Source organism: Protomyctophum parallelum (genome assembly GCF_964188405.1).
Source record: "Protomyctophum parallelum genome assembly, chromosome: 20".
NCBI lineage: Eukaryota > Metazoa > Chordata > Actinopteri > Myctophiformes > Myctophidae > Protomyctophum > Protomyctophum parallelum.
Window position 1 is genome coordinate 44,926,144 of NC_139718.1, and position 18,521 is coordinate 44,944,664.

General features: G+C 44.1%; 1 protein-coding gene across 2 annotated transcripts in view; it reads left to right on the forward strand.

Annotated features, from left to right (window-relative positions):
- Positions 1–18,521, forward strand: part of nbas (NBAS subunit of NRZ tethering complex) — a 108,409-nt gene that overhangs the window by 22,897 nt on the left and 66,991 nt on the right. Inside the window, exons 13-23 of one of the 2 annotated variants that reach the window (XM_083791852.1) lie at positions 1,690–1,753; positions 4,075–4,268; positions 5,671–5,931; positions 6,760–6,885; positions 10,483–10,634; positions 11,084–11,221; positions 12,157–12,235; positions 13,841–13,945; positions 15,363–15,499; positions 17,155–17,241; positions 17,367–17,520. In XM_083791852.1, the coding sequence (XP_083647978.1) occupies positions 1,690–1,753; positions 4,075–4,268; positions 5,671–5,931; positions 6,760–6,885; positions 10,483–10,634; positions 11,084–11,221; positions 12,157–12,235; positions 13,841–13,945; positions 15,363–15,499; positions 17,155–17,241; positions 17,367–17,520 (1,497 nt within the window). The remainder of the gene's footprint in view (positions 1–1,689; positions 1,754–4,074; positions 4,269–5,670; positions 5,932–6,759; positions 6,886–10,482; positions 10,635–11,083; positions 11,222–12,156; positions 12,236–13,840; positions 13,946–15,362; positions 15,500–17,154; positions 17,242–17,366; positions 17,521–18,521) is intronic. The other variant, XM_083791853.1, reaches the window with a different exon arrangement.

An 18,521-nucleotide genomic window follows, 5' to 3' on the forward strand; every position in this document is an offset into this window, starting at 1 on the left:
ACACACACACACACACACACACACACACACACACACACACACACACACACCAGCATGATCGCTGATAGGGGGAACTGTTCTTACTAGCAGCCATAATATATTAGCATATGCTCTCTAGCATCACATAGCCAAGAAGGAGTGAACTCTGATCATTGTTAAGCAAAACGGTCACAGAGATTCTGCTTTTTCCCTGTGCCCACTTCAATGCGTTTCTGAAGCTGCATTCATACACATTTGGAACAAATTAACGAGGGACAGCTAATGAGCAAGCTATGCTGTCAACTCGCAGATCAGGCGTTTTCGTGGAGCCAGTGATTTGACGCTGTGTGTTTGTGTGTGTTTGTGTGTGTGTGTGTGTGTTGGGAGAGAAGAGAGAGATTGATAAAGAGCGGGGGAGACGCGCTGCGCTCTGATCGAGACGGATATCTCAATTGTTATTTTTTAAATTAATTAGAATCAAATGGTCCGGATATTCGCTCGAAAATTCCTGCCGAAGTTCGAGTCCTAAAAAAAGGTCTAGGGTACAGCCTTAGTGTGTGTGTGTGAGTGTGTGAGTGAGAGTCTCTAAACAGGCAACACGGGGGAATCCGCCAAACATGCAAATTATTGGCCGAAACCGAATACTGGATATAGGAAACAGTTGGCCGAAAACCGAATATGATTAATATTATATATATATTTTTTCCCTTACCATTGCTGTCATGGCTGTACCTTAAAGCTACCTGATTTATGGCAAAATAAATGGTTGTGGCAAAACTTACCTTAAATAATAATCACTATTATGGGTCCATAAAACATTTTTTCAGCTCTTTTGAATGCATTTATTGCATACACTATTCGGTGATATATTTTCTGCCTATTCCGGCCGAAATCGAATAGGCCGAAAACAATTTTTTTGCCATTTTCTGCCGAATATTTTCTGCCGAATATTTTCTGCCGAATATTTTCTGCCGAATATTTTCTGCGGCCGGATATTCGGCGCATCACTACATGCAATGTTGCAGGGCCCTCACGTTGCGGAGCTCCTAGAACCACGCTCACGCTGCATTGGTGAATGCAAGCGGACCATGTACAATTTAGGCAATTAGCAGACACTCTTAATCCATTCTCGGGGCGGGAACCCCTTTTGGTGTTCTGTGTACAGTATTAAAAAAAAATGATTTTCAGAAAGCTTAGGTCAGGATTTAGAGGGCTTTTTAAAATTGGCCTCAGTCCAACATGGATTTAACCGTTTAACCCAGAGTGACTTAGGCCTACAGTAAAAAGTAAAATGTTAATACATATAAATCATCGAGGATAATTCGTAAGCTAAGAACCTAACATCCGTGTAACAGTGGAACACCTATTTAATGTAACTATGAGTATACACTACAGACCGCTATGTCTACATAACATGCCCTCTAAATGACATATTGACAACAGCTGTCATAGTGAAGTATCTAAGAAGGGAGAGTGTTCTTTCAGTGCACCAGAGTTGAGATCATTTAGGCTTATATGATCCTGGATGGCTTGATTCTAGGCTTAAAGTAATTGATATAAAATATATATTGTGTGCGTCCTTAAAGCTATGCTCTATACGGTCATGCATTTCCCTCAAAGTTCTCTCTCTCTCTCTCTCTCTCTCTCTCTGTGTCTCTCTCTCTCTCTCTCTCTCTTCTCCCCTTACCTCCCTCTCTCTCAACCTTGCAGCCAGGATTTGAGGACATCAATCCGGAGTGGAATGCTTCTCTGGAGAAGAGGAAGAAAATAAAAGGTGGGTTTTTGAAAAACCTGCTGTGTTGTTGTTGCCGCTGACACGAGCAATTTTTTGGAACGGAAAGGGCAAAGGGCCTTTCTGTGTGGAGTTTGCATGTTCTCCCCATGACCCCTAGTTACCTACCCTCACAGAAAAAATGCAGTAATCCTGGACTCTAAAACCACCTCCCCCACCTCCCCCAGTTCGCGAGACATGGCCAAAGCATTTTCGGGGGTCCCCAGCCAAAAACTTTGAGAACCCCTGCCCTAGTGGACAGCGTTGTATTGTAATGCAATATATCATATTGACCTATTTAGTTTATATGTCAGTCGTTCGCTCTGAAAGAATATTATATATTCAGAGATTTGCGCTACATTTTCACAATCTCAAAGCAGATCTACAAGCTTGTAGCGTGGCACCGAGTGCCGCACTACGAGCTTGTAGATCTGCTATTTCTCAACAGCTTAATAACAATAATGCTTACAACACCAAACAGGGGTTCCCTTCCCGTCCTGAATGTGTTTAACCCATTCTGGGCGGGAACCCCTTTTGGTGTTTTAAGCATTATGTTATACTTTAGCTATTGAACAATAGCTGATATACAAGCTCGTAGCACGGTGCCGAGTGCCGCGCTACGAGCTTGTAGGTCTGCTATTTTAGAAAAATCGTGAAAATGCGGTGCAAACCTTTGAATATATATTCTTTCTGAGCAAACTCAACTTTTTTTTTTAACTCAAATCTTTGCTTCTGGAAGTTCCCTGGAACAACATATTGTCAGATGGGGGTCGGCGGCCAATTTCATATAATTCTGGTTGTCCTTGACATGGACATGTTTGAGAACCACTGACATAGAAACATGTTATTTTTTTAAGAAAACGGTCATGATTTAGAAGACATTTTGTAGAATCGTCCTCAGGTCTAAAAGGGAATAAGGCTTAAAGGACAACTTTACCGGGGCGCCTGATGGAGGGGAAAGGAACTGGTTGGAATAACGTGTTCCTTCCACGCGCTACGTCCAACCAGGGAGCAACTTGGACACTCAAGCATGAAGGAAGCATGTGTTAAGTCCGTTGCTCTCCCTAGGTTGGCGGAGGGTGTGTAGAGCCCAGGATTAGATGATTGACACAGGGGTGAAAAATGGGTTACAAAATCGTGGGATAAAAATATATATATTAAAAAAAAGGACAACTTTAGTTTGTTCATGTTTTAGGATGTTATTAGAGAAAGTAAAAGATGAGTTAATTTATTTTCATTTGCTGCTTTCTTTCGTTTCAGGGATTTTAGCTGTTTTGTACAGGGGGGCGGGGGCATTCGAGCATGGTGCTAAATATGTATTGTTTGTTTTACAAAATATTATGGAGATGTTTTTTTAATTATTTACTATAGTCCTAATAAACCCCAGGAAATTAGATCTGGCCCCAAATAAATCACAGGATATACTGAATGTGAAGGTAGCCTACTGGGGGGAAGCCACACTGTGTCATATAGGCTCAATGTCAGTTTGACACATTCAGTAGATCTCGTGATGTTTTATGGCCAGATGAAATTTCCTGGGGTTTATTAGGACTATAGTAAATAATAAAAAAAAAAAATCGCTATAAAATTTTGTAAAGAAATACATATTTAGCCCCATGCTCGAATGCCCCCGCCCCCCTGTCAAAAACAGCTAAAATCCCTAAAACGAAAGAAAGCAGCAAATAAAAAAAAATAACACTCATCTTTTAGTTTCTCTAATAACAACCTAAAACATGAACCTTGGTTGAAAAAAACTAAAGTTGTCCTAACCAAGTCCTGAATGTGTTAAACCCATTCTTGGCGGGAAGCCCTTTTGGTGTTTTAAACATTGTTATCATTTAGCTATTTTAAAAATTGTGAAAATGTGTCGCAAATTTGGAATTTGGAAAGTTTTTAACTCATATCTTTGCTTCTGGAAGGTCCCTGGAACAACATATTTTCAGATGGGGGTCGGCGGCCAATCTCATATAATTCTGGGTGTCCTTGACATGTAAATGTCTGAGAACCACTGGCATAGAAACATGAGGTTTTTCAGAAAACTGTCAGACATTTTGTAGAATCTGATCTCAGGTCTAAATGTGTTTTAACCCATTTTGGGCGGGAACCCATTTTGGTGTTAGCATTATGTTATGCTTTATATTGAAAAAAAATTGCAGATCTGCAAGCTCATAGCGCGCCACCGAGTGGCGCGCTACGAGCTTGTAGGTCTGCTATTTATTTATTTATTTTTAAATCAAAGAACCACTGACATAGAAACATTAGCTTTTTTCAGAAAAATACATTTTCTAGAATCTGATCTTGGGTCTAAAAATGTGTTTCAACAGAGAAGGAGCAGTACTTCCCCCTGGTGGACGTGAGCTGGTGGAGCGACGGCGCTCTCATCCTGGCCCGCTGCTCGGGCTCTCTGACCGTGTCGTCGGTGCGCACGCTGCGCAACCTGCTGGGCAAGTCCTGTGAGTGGTTCGAGCCGGCGCCGCGCCTCACCGCCGCGCACGACGGAGGCTTCCTCAGCCTGGAGGTACAGTTTTGACGGCACATTTTTTTAAAATATATTATGGTCTTTTGAATGGTTTTTCATTTAGTTTTACTGTACTTTTGATTTTTTTTTGTCAAATAGGTTTTTATTGAACAGATTATAAATTGTTACACAAACATTATGATATGAAATACATTTTTCTTTTATAGAAAACAAAGAATGAAAGAAAATACAAAGACCAAAAAAAAAGACAAAGAAATCCCTCAACCAATTTACAATTACAATTTACAATTTAGGCATTTAGCAGACGCTCTTAATCCAGAGCGACTTACAATAATCAGGAACAAAAGCATGGGAATACATCACAAAAGCATTTATCATAAAACATGCGTAAGCTAAGAAAGTAACAGTGGAATATCTATATTATGAGACTATACATATAAGCTATATATATACTACTATGCTATACAGTACATATGTCCTCATACCCTCAACCCTCCCACCCATACTGCTCAGTGACACTATAGAATATATAGATACTATAGAATAAGATGATAGAAAGCTCATGGAAAACATCTGAAAAGAAAATGGCGTACAGTCAACCATATCAATGGTATCCTGTCTATTATTTTTTTCTACTCAAGTAATGGACAAGGGGCAGCCAAACCTTATCAAACTGTCTCTTCCTGTTTGTACTGTTGATTTTGTGACTAATTTTGACTGAGGGACTGCCATTGGATCTTTTTAGTTTTTTTCTTTTTTTATGTCGTATGAAAGCAGGGAATCGTAGCTTCAAATTTACATATTGGTTGTACAGTTTGACCCACCAGTTTTGGAGATATGGCTTATAGAGTAATGTCTTGCAGAGAAACGGCGAGTTAAGAAAACAGGCTTGAAAGGTTCACTTCTGTGGTCTCTAACATTACACCTACATGTTTAAGGCCAAGCAAAATAATTTGTTGGTCTCCTGTTTTTTGGGCAGAGTCGGTAGGGAATTTATTTTAGTATATTAAAAAATATATATATTTTTTTCCCTACAGCAATGATGGATAGGCTTCTTCTTTAATAACTTCAATATTTTCCCGAGTATAGCTACTAGCTAGAGCTACAGGTTAAAAGACAAAAAACATAGCTAACGTATAGCTAACGTGGAAACATAGCTATTCAGTGGATTTTCTGGGGTTTGGAAGCCTTTTGAGCTCCAATGAAAACAGGCAAAACAGTGAAAACAGTGACATCTGCTTTGACATCCAATTGACAGGGATTTGCAGGTTGTGACAGTAAAATCAGAGCACTTGTTTGAGCCAGAAAACCCCCAGACATTGAACCTAAAACATTTAAGAATAATTACAAAAACGTAATTTTTTTTTATGCCACAATCCCTTTAAACAAACCTAAGTACAGTTCCACGGGTCACGTTTGCACGCAATTCTACTTTTCCCAGTGCGAGGTGGGCGTGGCTCACAAGCGAGGCCGTGCGGATGGCGCGGAGGACAACGAGGAGACGGGCGGCGACGAGTCGTCGGACTCTGACGACGAGACGTCTGCCAGGGCTCGCTACCTGGGCTACGTCAAGCAGGGCCTCTACTACGCCACGGAGATGGAGCGCTTCGCCCCGCCGCGCAAGCGCCCGCGCACCCTCGTCAAGAACTACCGCCTGGTCAGCCTGCGCTCCACCACGCCCGAAGAGCTCTACCAGAGGAAGGTAAGGGGAGGGAGGGAGGGCGGTCGACCTGGTGGGGGGCCTTGAGGAGGTTCCATGTGGTGGTTCCCCAATTGTTTGTTTGTTTTTTTGTCCATCAAAAAAGCCAATTTGAATTACTTCCTTTGAACAAAATGGAATTCACCTGTCCGATTCCCATATCCTTCCAAACACAGCTGATTTTCATTTTTCATTTTCATTCAAGATGACATCCAGACAGTGTAATACTCATTTTAAACGTAATCAGCACACTCAAATATGTATCTGAAAACATCATAGATTAGAAATAAGCCACGTGGCAGCAAACAAGCTGAGCTGTGCCGGCTTTCTCTCCCTTGTAAACAAACAGACTGCACCCGTGTGCAACACGGCTAGTAATGTCCCATAGCCCGAAGGGATGCGACACTCTGATTGGTTCAGTAACGTACAGGCTTCCGTTTCAGAGTCTGAAACTACGAAATAAAATGACCCAAAAAGTAATGGCAGTCTGACTTTAACTGTATATGCCCGCTAAACTTGAGGTTTACGGGCAAAATACAGTGCCCATAATTGCCCGTTAACTCCTCTTTTCATGCAGTGATGGTAAACGCAAGGTTGCCAGTTCGAATCCGGGCTCCCCCAGAGTTAGTGTCTTGAGCAACACTCTGAACCCCTAATTGCTCCTGATGTGCTGGTTGGTGCCTTGCATGGTTTTCTGCCGCCATCGGTGTGTGAATGTAATGCACAATTTATGTAAAGCGCCTTGGATAAAGGCGCTATATATAAATGCACCATTTTCCATTTATTTCCTACTACTGTGTGTGGATATAATCAAATGCTTGTTTTTCCCAGATCGATAATGAGGAGTATGGCGAGGCTCTGTCTCTGGCTCAGGCCTACAGTCTGGACTCTGACCTGGTCTACCAGAGACAGTGGAGGAAGAGCACGGTGTCTGTGGCCTCCATACAGGACTATCTGGTACTACTAATACTATTTATATTGACCCGGTATACCACCAGTGTTGTTTTTGGCAGCAAATTTCAATTTTAGTTTAGTCATAGTCTTTGGAATGAAACTAGTTTTAGTCACATTTTAGTCACCTGGAATGTTTTCGTGTTGGTCTAGTTTTAGTCGAACATAATGTGTTTTGGCGGGCCTTGATGCCGTCGTAATGACTGTTTTTTTACACTTAAAATAGCCGCTCTACAAGCTCACAACGTGTCGCAGCACGACGCGTTGTGGGCTTGTAGATCTGCTATTTTCAGCATGCAACCAAGTGGAAATAACTTATACTGGATCTCTTGTCCACTTACTAGTCCCTTCCTAACATTTTAGTCTAGTTTTTATTTGTTGACGAAATTGTCAGTATATTTAGTCTTGGTTTTAGTCATCATAGCAGTTTCCATTTAGTTTTTGTCGGTGAAAAAAGGTAGTCGACATTTTTCGTCTTGGCTTAGTCGACAAAATCAACACTGTCTGGTAATGTATTATAAAAAATATCATTTATATTGACCTGCTCTACCACAGACAGTGGAGGAAGAGTACTGTGTCTGTGGCCTCCATACAAGACTATCTGGTACTGTTTATATTGTTCATATCCATATTTATATTGACTTGGCTAAGAAACTGCATCGTCAATCGCACTGTTCTTGCTGGCATGCTTGTCAGTGTTGGCATTTCAGTTCACGCTTTATATCACAGACATAATGCAGTTTGTATAATTATGAACAATAATAAAATGTAAATTATATACAATACAATATATTTTCGTGAACGGAAATGGCAGCTTCCTTACTCTGATGTCGGGAGGTGTCGTTCCAGTCTATATAGCATTCGGAGATTGTGGAATAGTTGTCTGGCTAGGCGAGACTATAGGTCTCGCCTAGTCATAGGCGAGACCTATAGTATTCTTCTTTCAGAAGACTTTTGATTTATTTCAACGTCAGGCATAAATGGGTTCAACCTAGAGGGCAGCACGAGTCCACCCGGACCCGAATACCCGAGATCCGACCCGAGAACCGAGCTGGGTCGGGTGCAAAATATTGACGTGCCGTCGGGGAACGGGTCGGTTCCATTTCAAAGCTACGGATCTCGTTTCAGGTATCTGAAATGCAGAATACCCGAAATAACCGCGAGGATCCGAGATTTATAAATTAAACCCTTCAACTTTAAAAATAGGTTTCAAAAATAGACCTGCGTGTCCATATTGTCTGTTGAACAGAGTCAACGAGGGCTGGGTCTCGTCATGCACCTCGACATGAGCGAGAGCGCTCTCTCTCTCTTTCGCTTGCACACAAACACACACACACGGCTATATAATTAATGCAATCATGGCGGCCCCCTTCAGCGAGCGAGGTGAAACGCAAAGCAACAAGCAATGTGGGACTAACCTCGCATCACCAGGCTTTCCACCTCGGAGGAAAAATGTGGGACAGTTTTGTTGTGATTGTCAACAGCTCTGGTAAGAATGTCGGTCGGTGCGCAAAAATGCACTATAGCCTATATGCAAGTTTGCAACCCTCCTCCTCCGCTGCGCTGTCTCGAGAGGCGGCGGCCTGCACGTTGCTCATAGAGAGCATTCTCATGTCATGTTAAAGCATATAATATTGCAGAGAACACACTACGGGTCCGGATCTCGGATCGGATCAGCGCCGTTTTGGTCAAAACTTCTCGGCTCCGTTTCGGACCGGATCCAAAACTTTCGGGTCCGGTTCTGGGCCGGGTGCGGCCAATTAGAATGTTCTCGGATCGGGTCGGTTTTGATATCACCGGGTCCTTTTCGGACCGGGTCCAATTTTATGGACCCGTGCTGCCCTCTAGTTCAACCCCTCCCCTTCGTCCTTTCAGAGTAATATCAGGAAGCGTTCGTGGGTGATAAACCTTAGAGTATATATTAAGTTTCTCAAAAGCGCATGAGGCGATTTCACTCCTCCTTCCGGGTATAGGAACAGAGTGCATTTTGGGATTGATTGCCCCAATAACATGAACACGCTGGCTGTTGACTATCATTGCGCCGTTTGCGCGCATTCACGTATGCAACATTCGTTCGCGTGTCATGGGCCCAATAACACGAACGTGCGCAATGATAGTCAACGGACCAGCGCTGGCTGGAGCTGCAATGACAAATTCGGCCACTATTTCCATTTGGCCTCAGGGTTTCCTCCGGATGCCATCTCTATTAATATATATTCTTAGTGCTAAACCCTTCCTCTTTCTCCTTTTCAGAGTAAAATCAGGAAGCGTTCGTGGGTGCTAAACCCCTCCTCTTCCTCCTTTCAGAGTAAAATCAGGAAGCGTTCGTGGGTGCTAAACCCCTCCTCTTCCTCCTTTCAGAGTAAAATCAGGAAGCGTTCGTGGGTGCTAAACCCCTCCTCTTCCTCCTTTCAGAGTAAAATCAGGAAGCGTTCGTGGGTGCTAAACCCCTCCTCTTCCTCCTTTCAGAGTAAAATCAGGAAGCGTTTGTGGGTGCTAAACCCCTCCTCTTCCTCCTTTCAGAGTAAAATCAGGAAGCGTTTGTGGGTGCTAAACCCCTCCTCTTCCTCCTTTCAGAGTAAAATCAGGAAGCGTTCGTGGGTGCTAAACCCCTCCTCTTCCTCCTTTCAGAGTAAAATCAGGAAGCGTTCGTGGGTGCTAAACCCCTCCTCTTCCTCCTTTCAGAGTAAAATCAGGAAGCGTTTGTGGGTGCTAAACCCCTCCTCTTCCTCCTTTCAGAGTAAAATCAGGAAGCGTTTGTGGGTGCTAAACCCCTCCTCTTCCTCCTTTCAGAGTAAAATCAGGAAGCGTTCGTGGGTGCTAAACCCCTCCTCTTCCTCCTTTCAGAGTAAAATCAGGAAGCGTTCGTGGGTGCTAAACCCCTCCTCTTCCTCCTTTCAGAGTAAAATCAGGAAGCGTTCGTGGGTGCTAAACCCTTCCTCTTCCTCCTTTCAGAGTAAAATCAGGAAGCGTTCGTGGGTGCTAAACCCTTCCTCTTCCTCCTTTCAGAGTAAAATCAGGAAGCGTTCGTGGGTGCTAAACCCCTCCTCTTCCTCCTTTCAGAGTAAAATCAGGAAGCGTTCGTGGGTGCTAAACCCCTCCTCTTCCTCCTTTCAGAGTAAAATCAGGAAGCGTTCGTGGGTGCTAAACCCCTCCTCTTCCTCCTTTCAGAGTAAAATCAGGAAGCGTTTGTGGGTGCTAAACCCCTCCTCTTCCTCCTTTCAGAGTAAAATCAGGAAGCGTTTGTGGGTGCTAAACCCCTCCTCTTCCTCCTTTCAGAGTAAAATCAGGAAGCGTTCGTGGGTGCTAAACCCCTCCTCTTCCTCCTTTCAGAGTAAAATCAGGAAGCGTTCGTGGGTGCTAAACCCCTCCTCTTCCTCCTTTCAGAGTAAAATCAGGAAGCGTTCGTGGGTGCTAAACCCCTCCTCTTCCTCCTTTCAGAGTAAAATCAGGAAGCGTTCGTGGGTGCTAAACCCCTCCTCTTCCTCCTTTCAGAGTAAAATCAGGAAGCGTTCGTGGGTGCTAAACCCCTCCTCTTCCTCCTTTCAGAGTAAAATCAGGAAGCGTTCGTGGGTGCTAAACCCCTCCTCTTCCTCCTTTCAGAGTAAAATCAGGAAGCGTTCGTGGGTGCTCCATGAGTGTGTGGAGCGCGTTCCGGAGAACGTGGACGCAGCCAAGGAGCTGTTGGAGTACGGACTGAAAGGGACGGACCTGGACGCGCTCATCGCCATCGGCAACGGAGAGGACGGGGGCAGGTGGGCGTGGACGCGCACGCGCACACACACACACCTACACACCTGTGTCTTGATTTGATTGATTTGGGGAACTATTTTTTTAATGCTAATATATCGGATTCTTCTTCCAGGCTGTGTTTTTGAAGAAAAAAAAAAGAAACTAGCTTGATTTGCGGCTCATTCCTATAAAGGCTATGACCGTCGCTTACAAACATCCACGGAATACGTGACGTGGAGATGTTACACTTCCTAGTTGAAATGAACCCGTGGCCGTGCTCGAGTAAGAATTCAGCCACCGTATGGCGGCGAGTGTGTTAATACACGTTCCTTCCAACACCATATGACTTCAGCCCTGCATGCACACTTTGAAGTGCACTTGTTCAGTGGATGTCTATGCGTATGATTTAGACAAGTAGTACTGCAAGGGAGTGTGTGCTATATGCCTATACTGTAAAGTGTGCGTGGTCCAGGTTCATCATGCCCGGGGACGTGGACCTGGATGACGTTCCCTACGAGGACTTCCTGTCACCGGACCAAGAGCTGGAGAGGAAAAAGGAAGTGGAGAACAACAAGAGACGAGAGCTGCTGGCCAAGGTCACCTTCAGCAGGTACTGAGCACGTGTGGCATACAATACAATCACACCCTTCAGCAGGTACTGAGCACGTGTGGCATACAATACAATCACACCCTTCAGCAGGTACTGAGCACGTGTGGAATACAATACAATCACACCCTTCAGCAGGTACTGAGCACCCTTCAGCAGGTACTGAGCACGTGTGGCATACTTAAGCAATAAGCCACGAGAGGTCTCAGGTTACCGGGTCTTCTACCTCCCAGCCAGTGCTTGATGCGCTTGATGTATTTACGGGGCTGCCTGGAGCCACACATTCACAGTCATATGAGCCGGGCGGTGCTTAGACGCCCGCACGGCATGCGTTTGTAAAGCAATCAAGCGCTCCCCTTCCCCAGTTCAGCTACAAGGCTGCAGTTTGATACAAAGTGATTGAAGCAGTGGGTTATCGGTGAAATTTACACCGGTCACGTGACGGTAACCAGCCAATCAGAATGAAGTATTGGGACTACCCGTTTTAGAAAATACAATCACACCCTTCAGCAGGTACTGAGCACGTGTGGCATACAATACAATCACACCTGTGTGCAGTGAGGGGCCGCTCTTATCATCATACATCATCTCATTCCGGGCCAGTCACAATTTCCGTCCTCACCTTTACTTTGTCTTCAATGTTTGCGTTTACACTATGACCTAAAATTTGACATAATTTGACTATGACGTAAAAATGTACACTGACGTAACATTCTCCATTCATTGTGGATGGGAATTTAATGGTTTTTTGTATAGGACAAAGTTTGTGGACATAGGAGGGGCCAGCGTGCCTCAAAAATCTAGATGCCTCATTATTGCAACCTCATTGGCCGCTGTGTGTGTGTGTGTGTGTGTGTGTGTGTGTGTGTGTGTGTGTGTGTGTGTGTGTGTGTGTGTGTGTGTTGTGTGCGCGCACATGCACGCGCTCTCACATGCAGGTTGACTCTGGAGCAGAAGGAGTTGTGTCGGAGTCGTCTGAAGCTGCTCTCCTACCTAGACCGACTGGCCACATATGAGGTACTACTACTATTTATTTATTTGACAGGGACAATGCTCATTACTCAACATGTCAGTTTTCACATCCATGTAAATGTGCGGCATCCCCCGCCGCACCATGACTAGAGACTGCAAACGTGACTCCAGAAAGTCCCACTAAGGTACAACACCAACCCGCTGTCACAGGAATAGTAATATATGTACAGAATTGCAATTCCGTACATACATGTTGTAGCTAAACAAAATTTGGCCCAGTGCCTCGTTCAGTTGAGTCACGGTGGCATTTGGACTCACCAAAGAGTGTTTCTTGACGCGCTCGCCTCGCCCACAGCCTGGTTCCTCCAAACATGCACCCGTGTGTCTACTGTTTGTGTATTGTCCTAATTCCTACGGTTGTGTGTTTCTAAAGTTCCTATATTCTTTCAGTGACGGTGGTAGCGATAGCTGACGGACGGTAAGAACTGTCGCATCTCTTGCAGTCAAAACACGCCGGCTAACACATGTGTGTCTATTTTATCAATGAGTAAGTAGGTGCCGTGCTCAGCCCACCACCAATGATTCAACTGCCCTCTAGTGGCCTGGCGGAGCAACAAAACCACCACCATATAAGTAGTAATAATCAAAAATATATCAAAACACCCATATTGGCTCCTACAATACAAGACCCAAACATCTGTACATATGACACTGAAACACGTCCCCGTAGACAATGACGGAGGGGCGCCGTCTCTATCCAACTTGAGCCACGTGAGGCACCGCCGGGTGAGGCGCTAACCGAGCAATTCGCCGTGTCGAGCGTTGCGGAGTTCGGTAGAGCCCCGTCTGAGTTGTATAACCAATAGGCAGAGAATAGTGATGTCAAACCCGAACTCACCCCTTCAGCTCCAACCGAACACGGTGAAATTGCACTTCCGTGTTTGTGCAAGTCATGCCTCTGTCAGTATTTTTTTGTACGAAGTTGCAATTCCGTACATATGTACTATTTTCGGTGAGGTCGCGTTGACAACACGCAAGACAATGGAATGCAAGCTGACATTATAGTGACTCGAGTCATTTCTTGTTCTTTTTTCCTTAATGTCAGAATATCGCAGCAGAAAGTGCATGCCATTTTTCACGGTTACTGCATGGGACCAGAGAGTGCTAATGATGTCCATGTTGATCTATCGTCCACAATAAAAAAAAACATATGTTGACTGCTAACAGTGTTTATCATCGAGAGGAAACCAATCCAACCATACTAAACGACATTGTCCTGTTAGATGTCTGTCTGTCTGTCTGTCTGTCTGTCTGGACATTGCCATGGAAACCACGTCCCTGTCAGATTGTTTTGTAGCTAAAGGCTATCCATCGGACACGGACACACACACACACACACACACACACACACACACACACACACACACACACTGTAAACACACCCCTCTATCACCAAACTTACCCTCTTTGTCATCTCTCTGTGTGTGTGTGTGTGTGTGTGTGTGTGTGTGTGTGTGTGTGTGTGTGTGTGTGTGTGTGTGTGTGTGTGTGTGTGTGTGTGTGTGTGTGTGTGTGTGTGTGTGTGTGTGTGTGTGTGTGTGTGTGTGTGTGTGTGTGTGTGTGTGTGTGCGCGCGCGCGCATGTGTGTAGGAGATACTTGGAGGAGCTCACGTTGCAGAGGAGCGATACGACGCACAGTTCTTCAAGAAGTTCCGCAGTCAGAACATCGTTCTTTCAGCAAGGACCTACGCACGGGTAAAATAAACCTGTTTATCTTAACAAGGACCTACGCACAGGTAAAATAAACCTGTTCATCTTAACAAGGACCTACGCACAGGTAAAATAAACCTGTTTATCTTAACAAGGACCTACACACAGGTAAAATAAACCTGTTTATCTTAACAAGGACCTACGCACAGGTAAAATAAACCTGTTTATCTTAACAAGGACCTACACACGGGTAAAATAAACCTGTTTATCTTAACAAGGACCTACGCACAGGTAAAATAAACCTGTTTATCTTAACAAGGACCTATGCACAGGTAAAATAAACCTGTTTATCTTAACAAGGACCTATGCACAGGTAAAATAAACCTGTTCATCTTAACAAGGACCTACGCACAGGTAAAATAAACCTGTTTATCTTAACAAGGACCTACGCACAGGTAAAATAAACCTGTTTATCTTAACAAGGACCTACGCACGGGTAAAATAAACCTGTTTATCTTAACAAGGACCTACACACAGGTAAAATAAACCCCCTGTTTATCTTAACAAGGACCTTCATGTTATACTATAGCTATTGGAAAAATAGCAGATCTACAAGCTCATAGCGTGGCCCCGAGTGCCGCACTACAAGCTTGTAGGTCTGATATTTGAAAAGTCTTGAAAATGTAGCGCAAATCTTGGAGGTGGTCTCTGGAACAACATATTTTCAGATGGGGGTCGGCGGCCAAATACATATAATTCTCCTTGACATGAAAAAGGTTGAGCACCACTGACATAGAAACATAGGTTTTTGTCCTTTTAACCCACTTAGGCCTAATAGAATCCATTGATTTTTTTTCTTTTATCCCTTATTATGGTTTTTAACCATATACTGGCCCATTTAACCCATTCTGAACGGGAACCCATTTTGGTGTTGGCATCATGTTATGCTTTAGCTATTGAAAAATAGCAGATCTACAAGCTCATAGCGTGCCACCGAGTGGCGCGCTACGAGCTTGTAGGTCCGCTATTTTTTTTAAATCGAAGAACGATTTTTAGAATCTGATCTCAGGTCAGAATGGGTTAATCAGACCAGTGTGTGTCCAGTGGAAACCTCATATGAATCTGATCTCAGGTCAGAATGGGTTAATATTAGATTAATTGCAAACGGACCACTAGGGGGCGAGCCCAACTCGTTTACGATGCTTTTTGAAAACCCTATAACAATACCTAACACCATGCCAAAAATCTAAAACTTGTCAACAAGTGCACGATTATAACACATTTGGATTGGTTCATAAAGCAGTGCATGTTGGTTATCTCTGGTTTCTAAAGGTGTGTGTGTGTGTGTGTGTGTGTGTGTGTGTGTGTGTGTGTGTGTGTGTGTGTGTGTGTGTGTGTGTGTGTGTGTGTGTGTGTGTGTGTGTGTGTGTGTGTGTGTGTGTGTGTGTGCGTGTGCGTACAGGAGAGTAACGTGCAGGCTCTAGACATCCTCTTCACGTATCACGGAGCTGATCTCCTGCAGCATCGCCTGGCACTGCTCTACAACTTCCCAGAAACCACCTCTCCTCATGAATACTGCCCCCTACTGCCTGAGGCCTGGTAGGACGCTCGCACACAAATACACACACACACACCCACACCCCGAGCAATCTTCGTTCCTACTCTCACCTATGGTCATGAAGTGTGGGGTCATGGCCGAAAGAATAAGGTCGAGAATACAAGCGGCATGAATGAGTTTTCTCTGACGGGTGGGCAGGCATCTCCCTTAGAGATATAGGGTGAGAAGTTCAGTCAACATTATTGATCTGTTGTATATGAAACCATCATAAAGCAATTCAATAATATTCATATTGTATACGTTACAATCTTGATTGTGCTGTGTAAATCAATGTGACATTGCAACATGACAAGGCTTCCTCGCCATTCCCAAATAGACTACTAAGATGCGACAATACCGACAGACCATTAACGTATCCATCAAATTTGCTTTTTTCAGCCAAAATGTAATATATAAATGTATTTTTGGGGCTTTTTTCCCTCTATCTTTCCCTATATTATGGGGGGGGTGGGTGGGATTTAAACTTTTAGCCAATTGCAGTGCGAGGTTCAACCCAGCAATTTGAATGAAAACGCTATGCAATTTCATTGCAATGTATAATATTATGCCCATATCTTAGTTTCACCATTGTTCATGTGAAATGGAATGATTTAATATGTAAGCCTATTGAAATGATGAGAATCGCTATGCATAGCGCATGGTTGGGTGGTCCGGCCGGCTTGAAGCATGCATTCAACCTGTGCTCGCCAATGGTGACAAGCCGTCACGGATCATCATAGCGATTTTTCTTCATTGCAATAAATAACCGTGGACAGAGTAGTTCACATGAACGATGACATTTTTTTAATGTTATATTTAGCCATACGAGCGCAATATCTATAGCGTCCCTCCCAGCAGCAACAACAATCCCATAGCCTGAAGTGACCTGGATCGGCCAATAGAATGACAGTGGGAGGGGGGGGGGGGTGGAGCTATTTGAATTTTGTGTACAGACAAATCAGGAGAAAATCTACTTTGTTATCGACATTTCTTTATCCCAGCAACAAACTCGCGGGGAGAAGAGATTCAGGGATTGCCAAATGCACTTTTTTGACTAGTTGCACTTTATCAAGGGAATGTGTGCAATATCTCTGTTTTGTATGTTGGGTGTTTCATGGTGTTTTTCCTTTTCTTATGTGAACGTGTCTGTTATTTGTATGCAGCTGTGACTCTGTCTCCAAGACAAATTTCTCCCAAGGGAGACAAATAAAGACAACCTTGAACCTTGAACCTTGAGAAGCAAACCACGCCTACAAATTTTTAGGAGACCATTTGTAGGCTTTGTGTACCATTTCGCATCTATAGTGGCTCCAATGAAGTTGGCCCATCTTCATAAATGCACCATCTTTGGTCACATCTCATTGATGTTTTAATGGCCACTCTGCATTATGTTCGCACACGACAAACGACAAAACAAGAAGTGCTTGTTCATCCTCCGTGTCTTAGGACTCAGTGCTGTGCTCTGTCCGGTCCGTTGACACACCTGCAAGTATTGATTTAGTGTGTGTGTGTGTGTGTGTGTGTGTGTGTGTGTGTGTGTGTGTGTGTGTGTGTGTGTGTGTGTGTGTGTGTGTGTGTGTGTGTGTGTGTGTGTGTGTGTGTGTGTGTGTGTGTGTGTGTGTGTGTGTGTGTGTGTGTGTGTGTGTGTGCACCTCAGTGTGGACGATAATGGAGAGCTGCAGTTGATTCCGTGGGACGAGCAGAGACACAGAGATATGGACTGGTGTGAGGCAGAGGAGTGCAGGTACGCATGCACGCAAGTATGTCTAGAGTCTTGCTGTGCTATTAACTCATTTTGGACAAAACACTATTTTTGTTTTCCCTCTCTCTCTCTCTCTCTCTGTGTGTCTTTCTATGTCTCTCTCTCAGATCGGTGTTGGATCAGACTCAGTGTGAGGACGACAGCGTTCTGTACGAGGACGCTCCGGAGCTGCTGTGTTTCCGTGCGGCCACCCCCTCCATCGATCAGCTGACCCACTGGTACGGCCTCCGAGCCCAGAGCATAGACGCATGCTCCAGACAGGTAGGAAGCTTTTCACTGTGACACACTGCTCCAGACAGGTAGGAAGCTTTTCACTGTGACACACTGCCCCAGACAGGTAGGAAGCTTTTCACTGTGACACACTGCTCCAGACAGGTAGGAAGCTTTTCACTGTGACACACTGCTCCAGACAGCTAGGAAGCTTTTCACTGTGACACACACACTGGTACCGCCCCCGGGCGCACATCATAGATGCATGCTCCAGAGAGGTAGGAAGCTTTTCAATGTGACACACTGCTCCAGACATGTAGGAAACGTTGAAAATGAGGGCTTGCCCTCAACTGTATTTCCGAGTATAAATAAAGGTGAGAAAGAAAGGAAGGTTTTCACTGTGACACACTGCTCCATTCAAGTAGGAAGGTTTTCACTGTGGCACACTTCTTGCTCTAAACGTAAACAAACCTTTCTTAGTTGTCGGTCCTAGTGGTAACATTTTAATAAAAACTACAATAAAAATAAATGAGCAATAACTAACTTTATTGTGTGTGTGTATATAAAAACGAACTGAAATTATAGACAAAATGCCCTTGGTTTTCATTTGTGGATGGATTGCTGGTGGTTCATCTGTAATTGAATTCATTTTTTTATGCTACCGTTTGCTGAGTTTTTATTACACAATACTTTTCAATCCTGCACCTGACACACAACCAAGGTATGAAACGACTAAAACTAAAGCCCAAACCACACCGCTAGTGACTTGAAACAAAAGGACCCTTATGACAATAAACCCTGAGACTGTACAAATGGACTGGTATGGGTCCATTTGGTTGTAGGTACACCCCCAGGTAAGCCATTCTCATTATATAGCGCACCTCACACACAGCTGTCAGTTGGGGGTGCATACTTAGTTTAGACTAGTCATTGGTTAGACATGGGTTAAGGTTAGGTTTAGGTTTGCTGCCCCATGGGAGGTTAGGGTTAGGGTGAGGGTTTGAGATAGGTTGTAGTTGTAGGACTAATGACTGGTCTAACCAATGACAAGT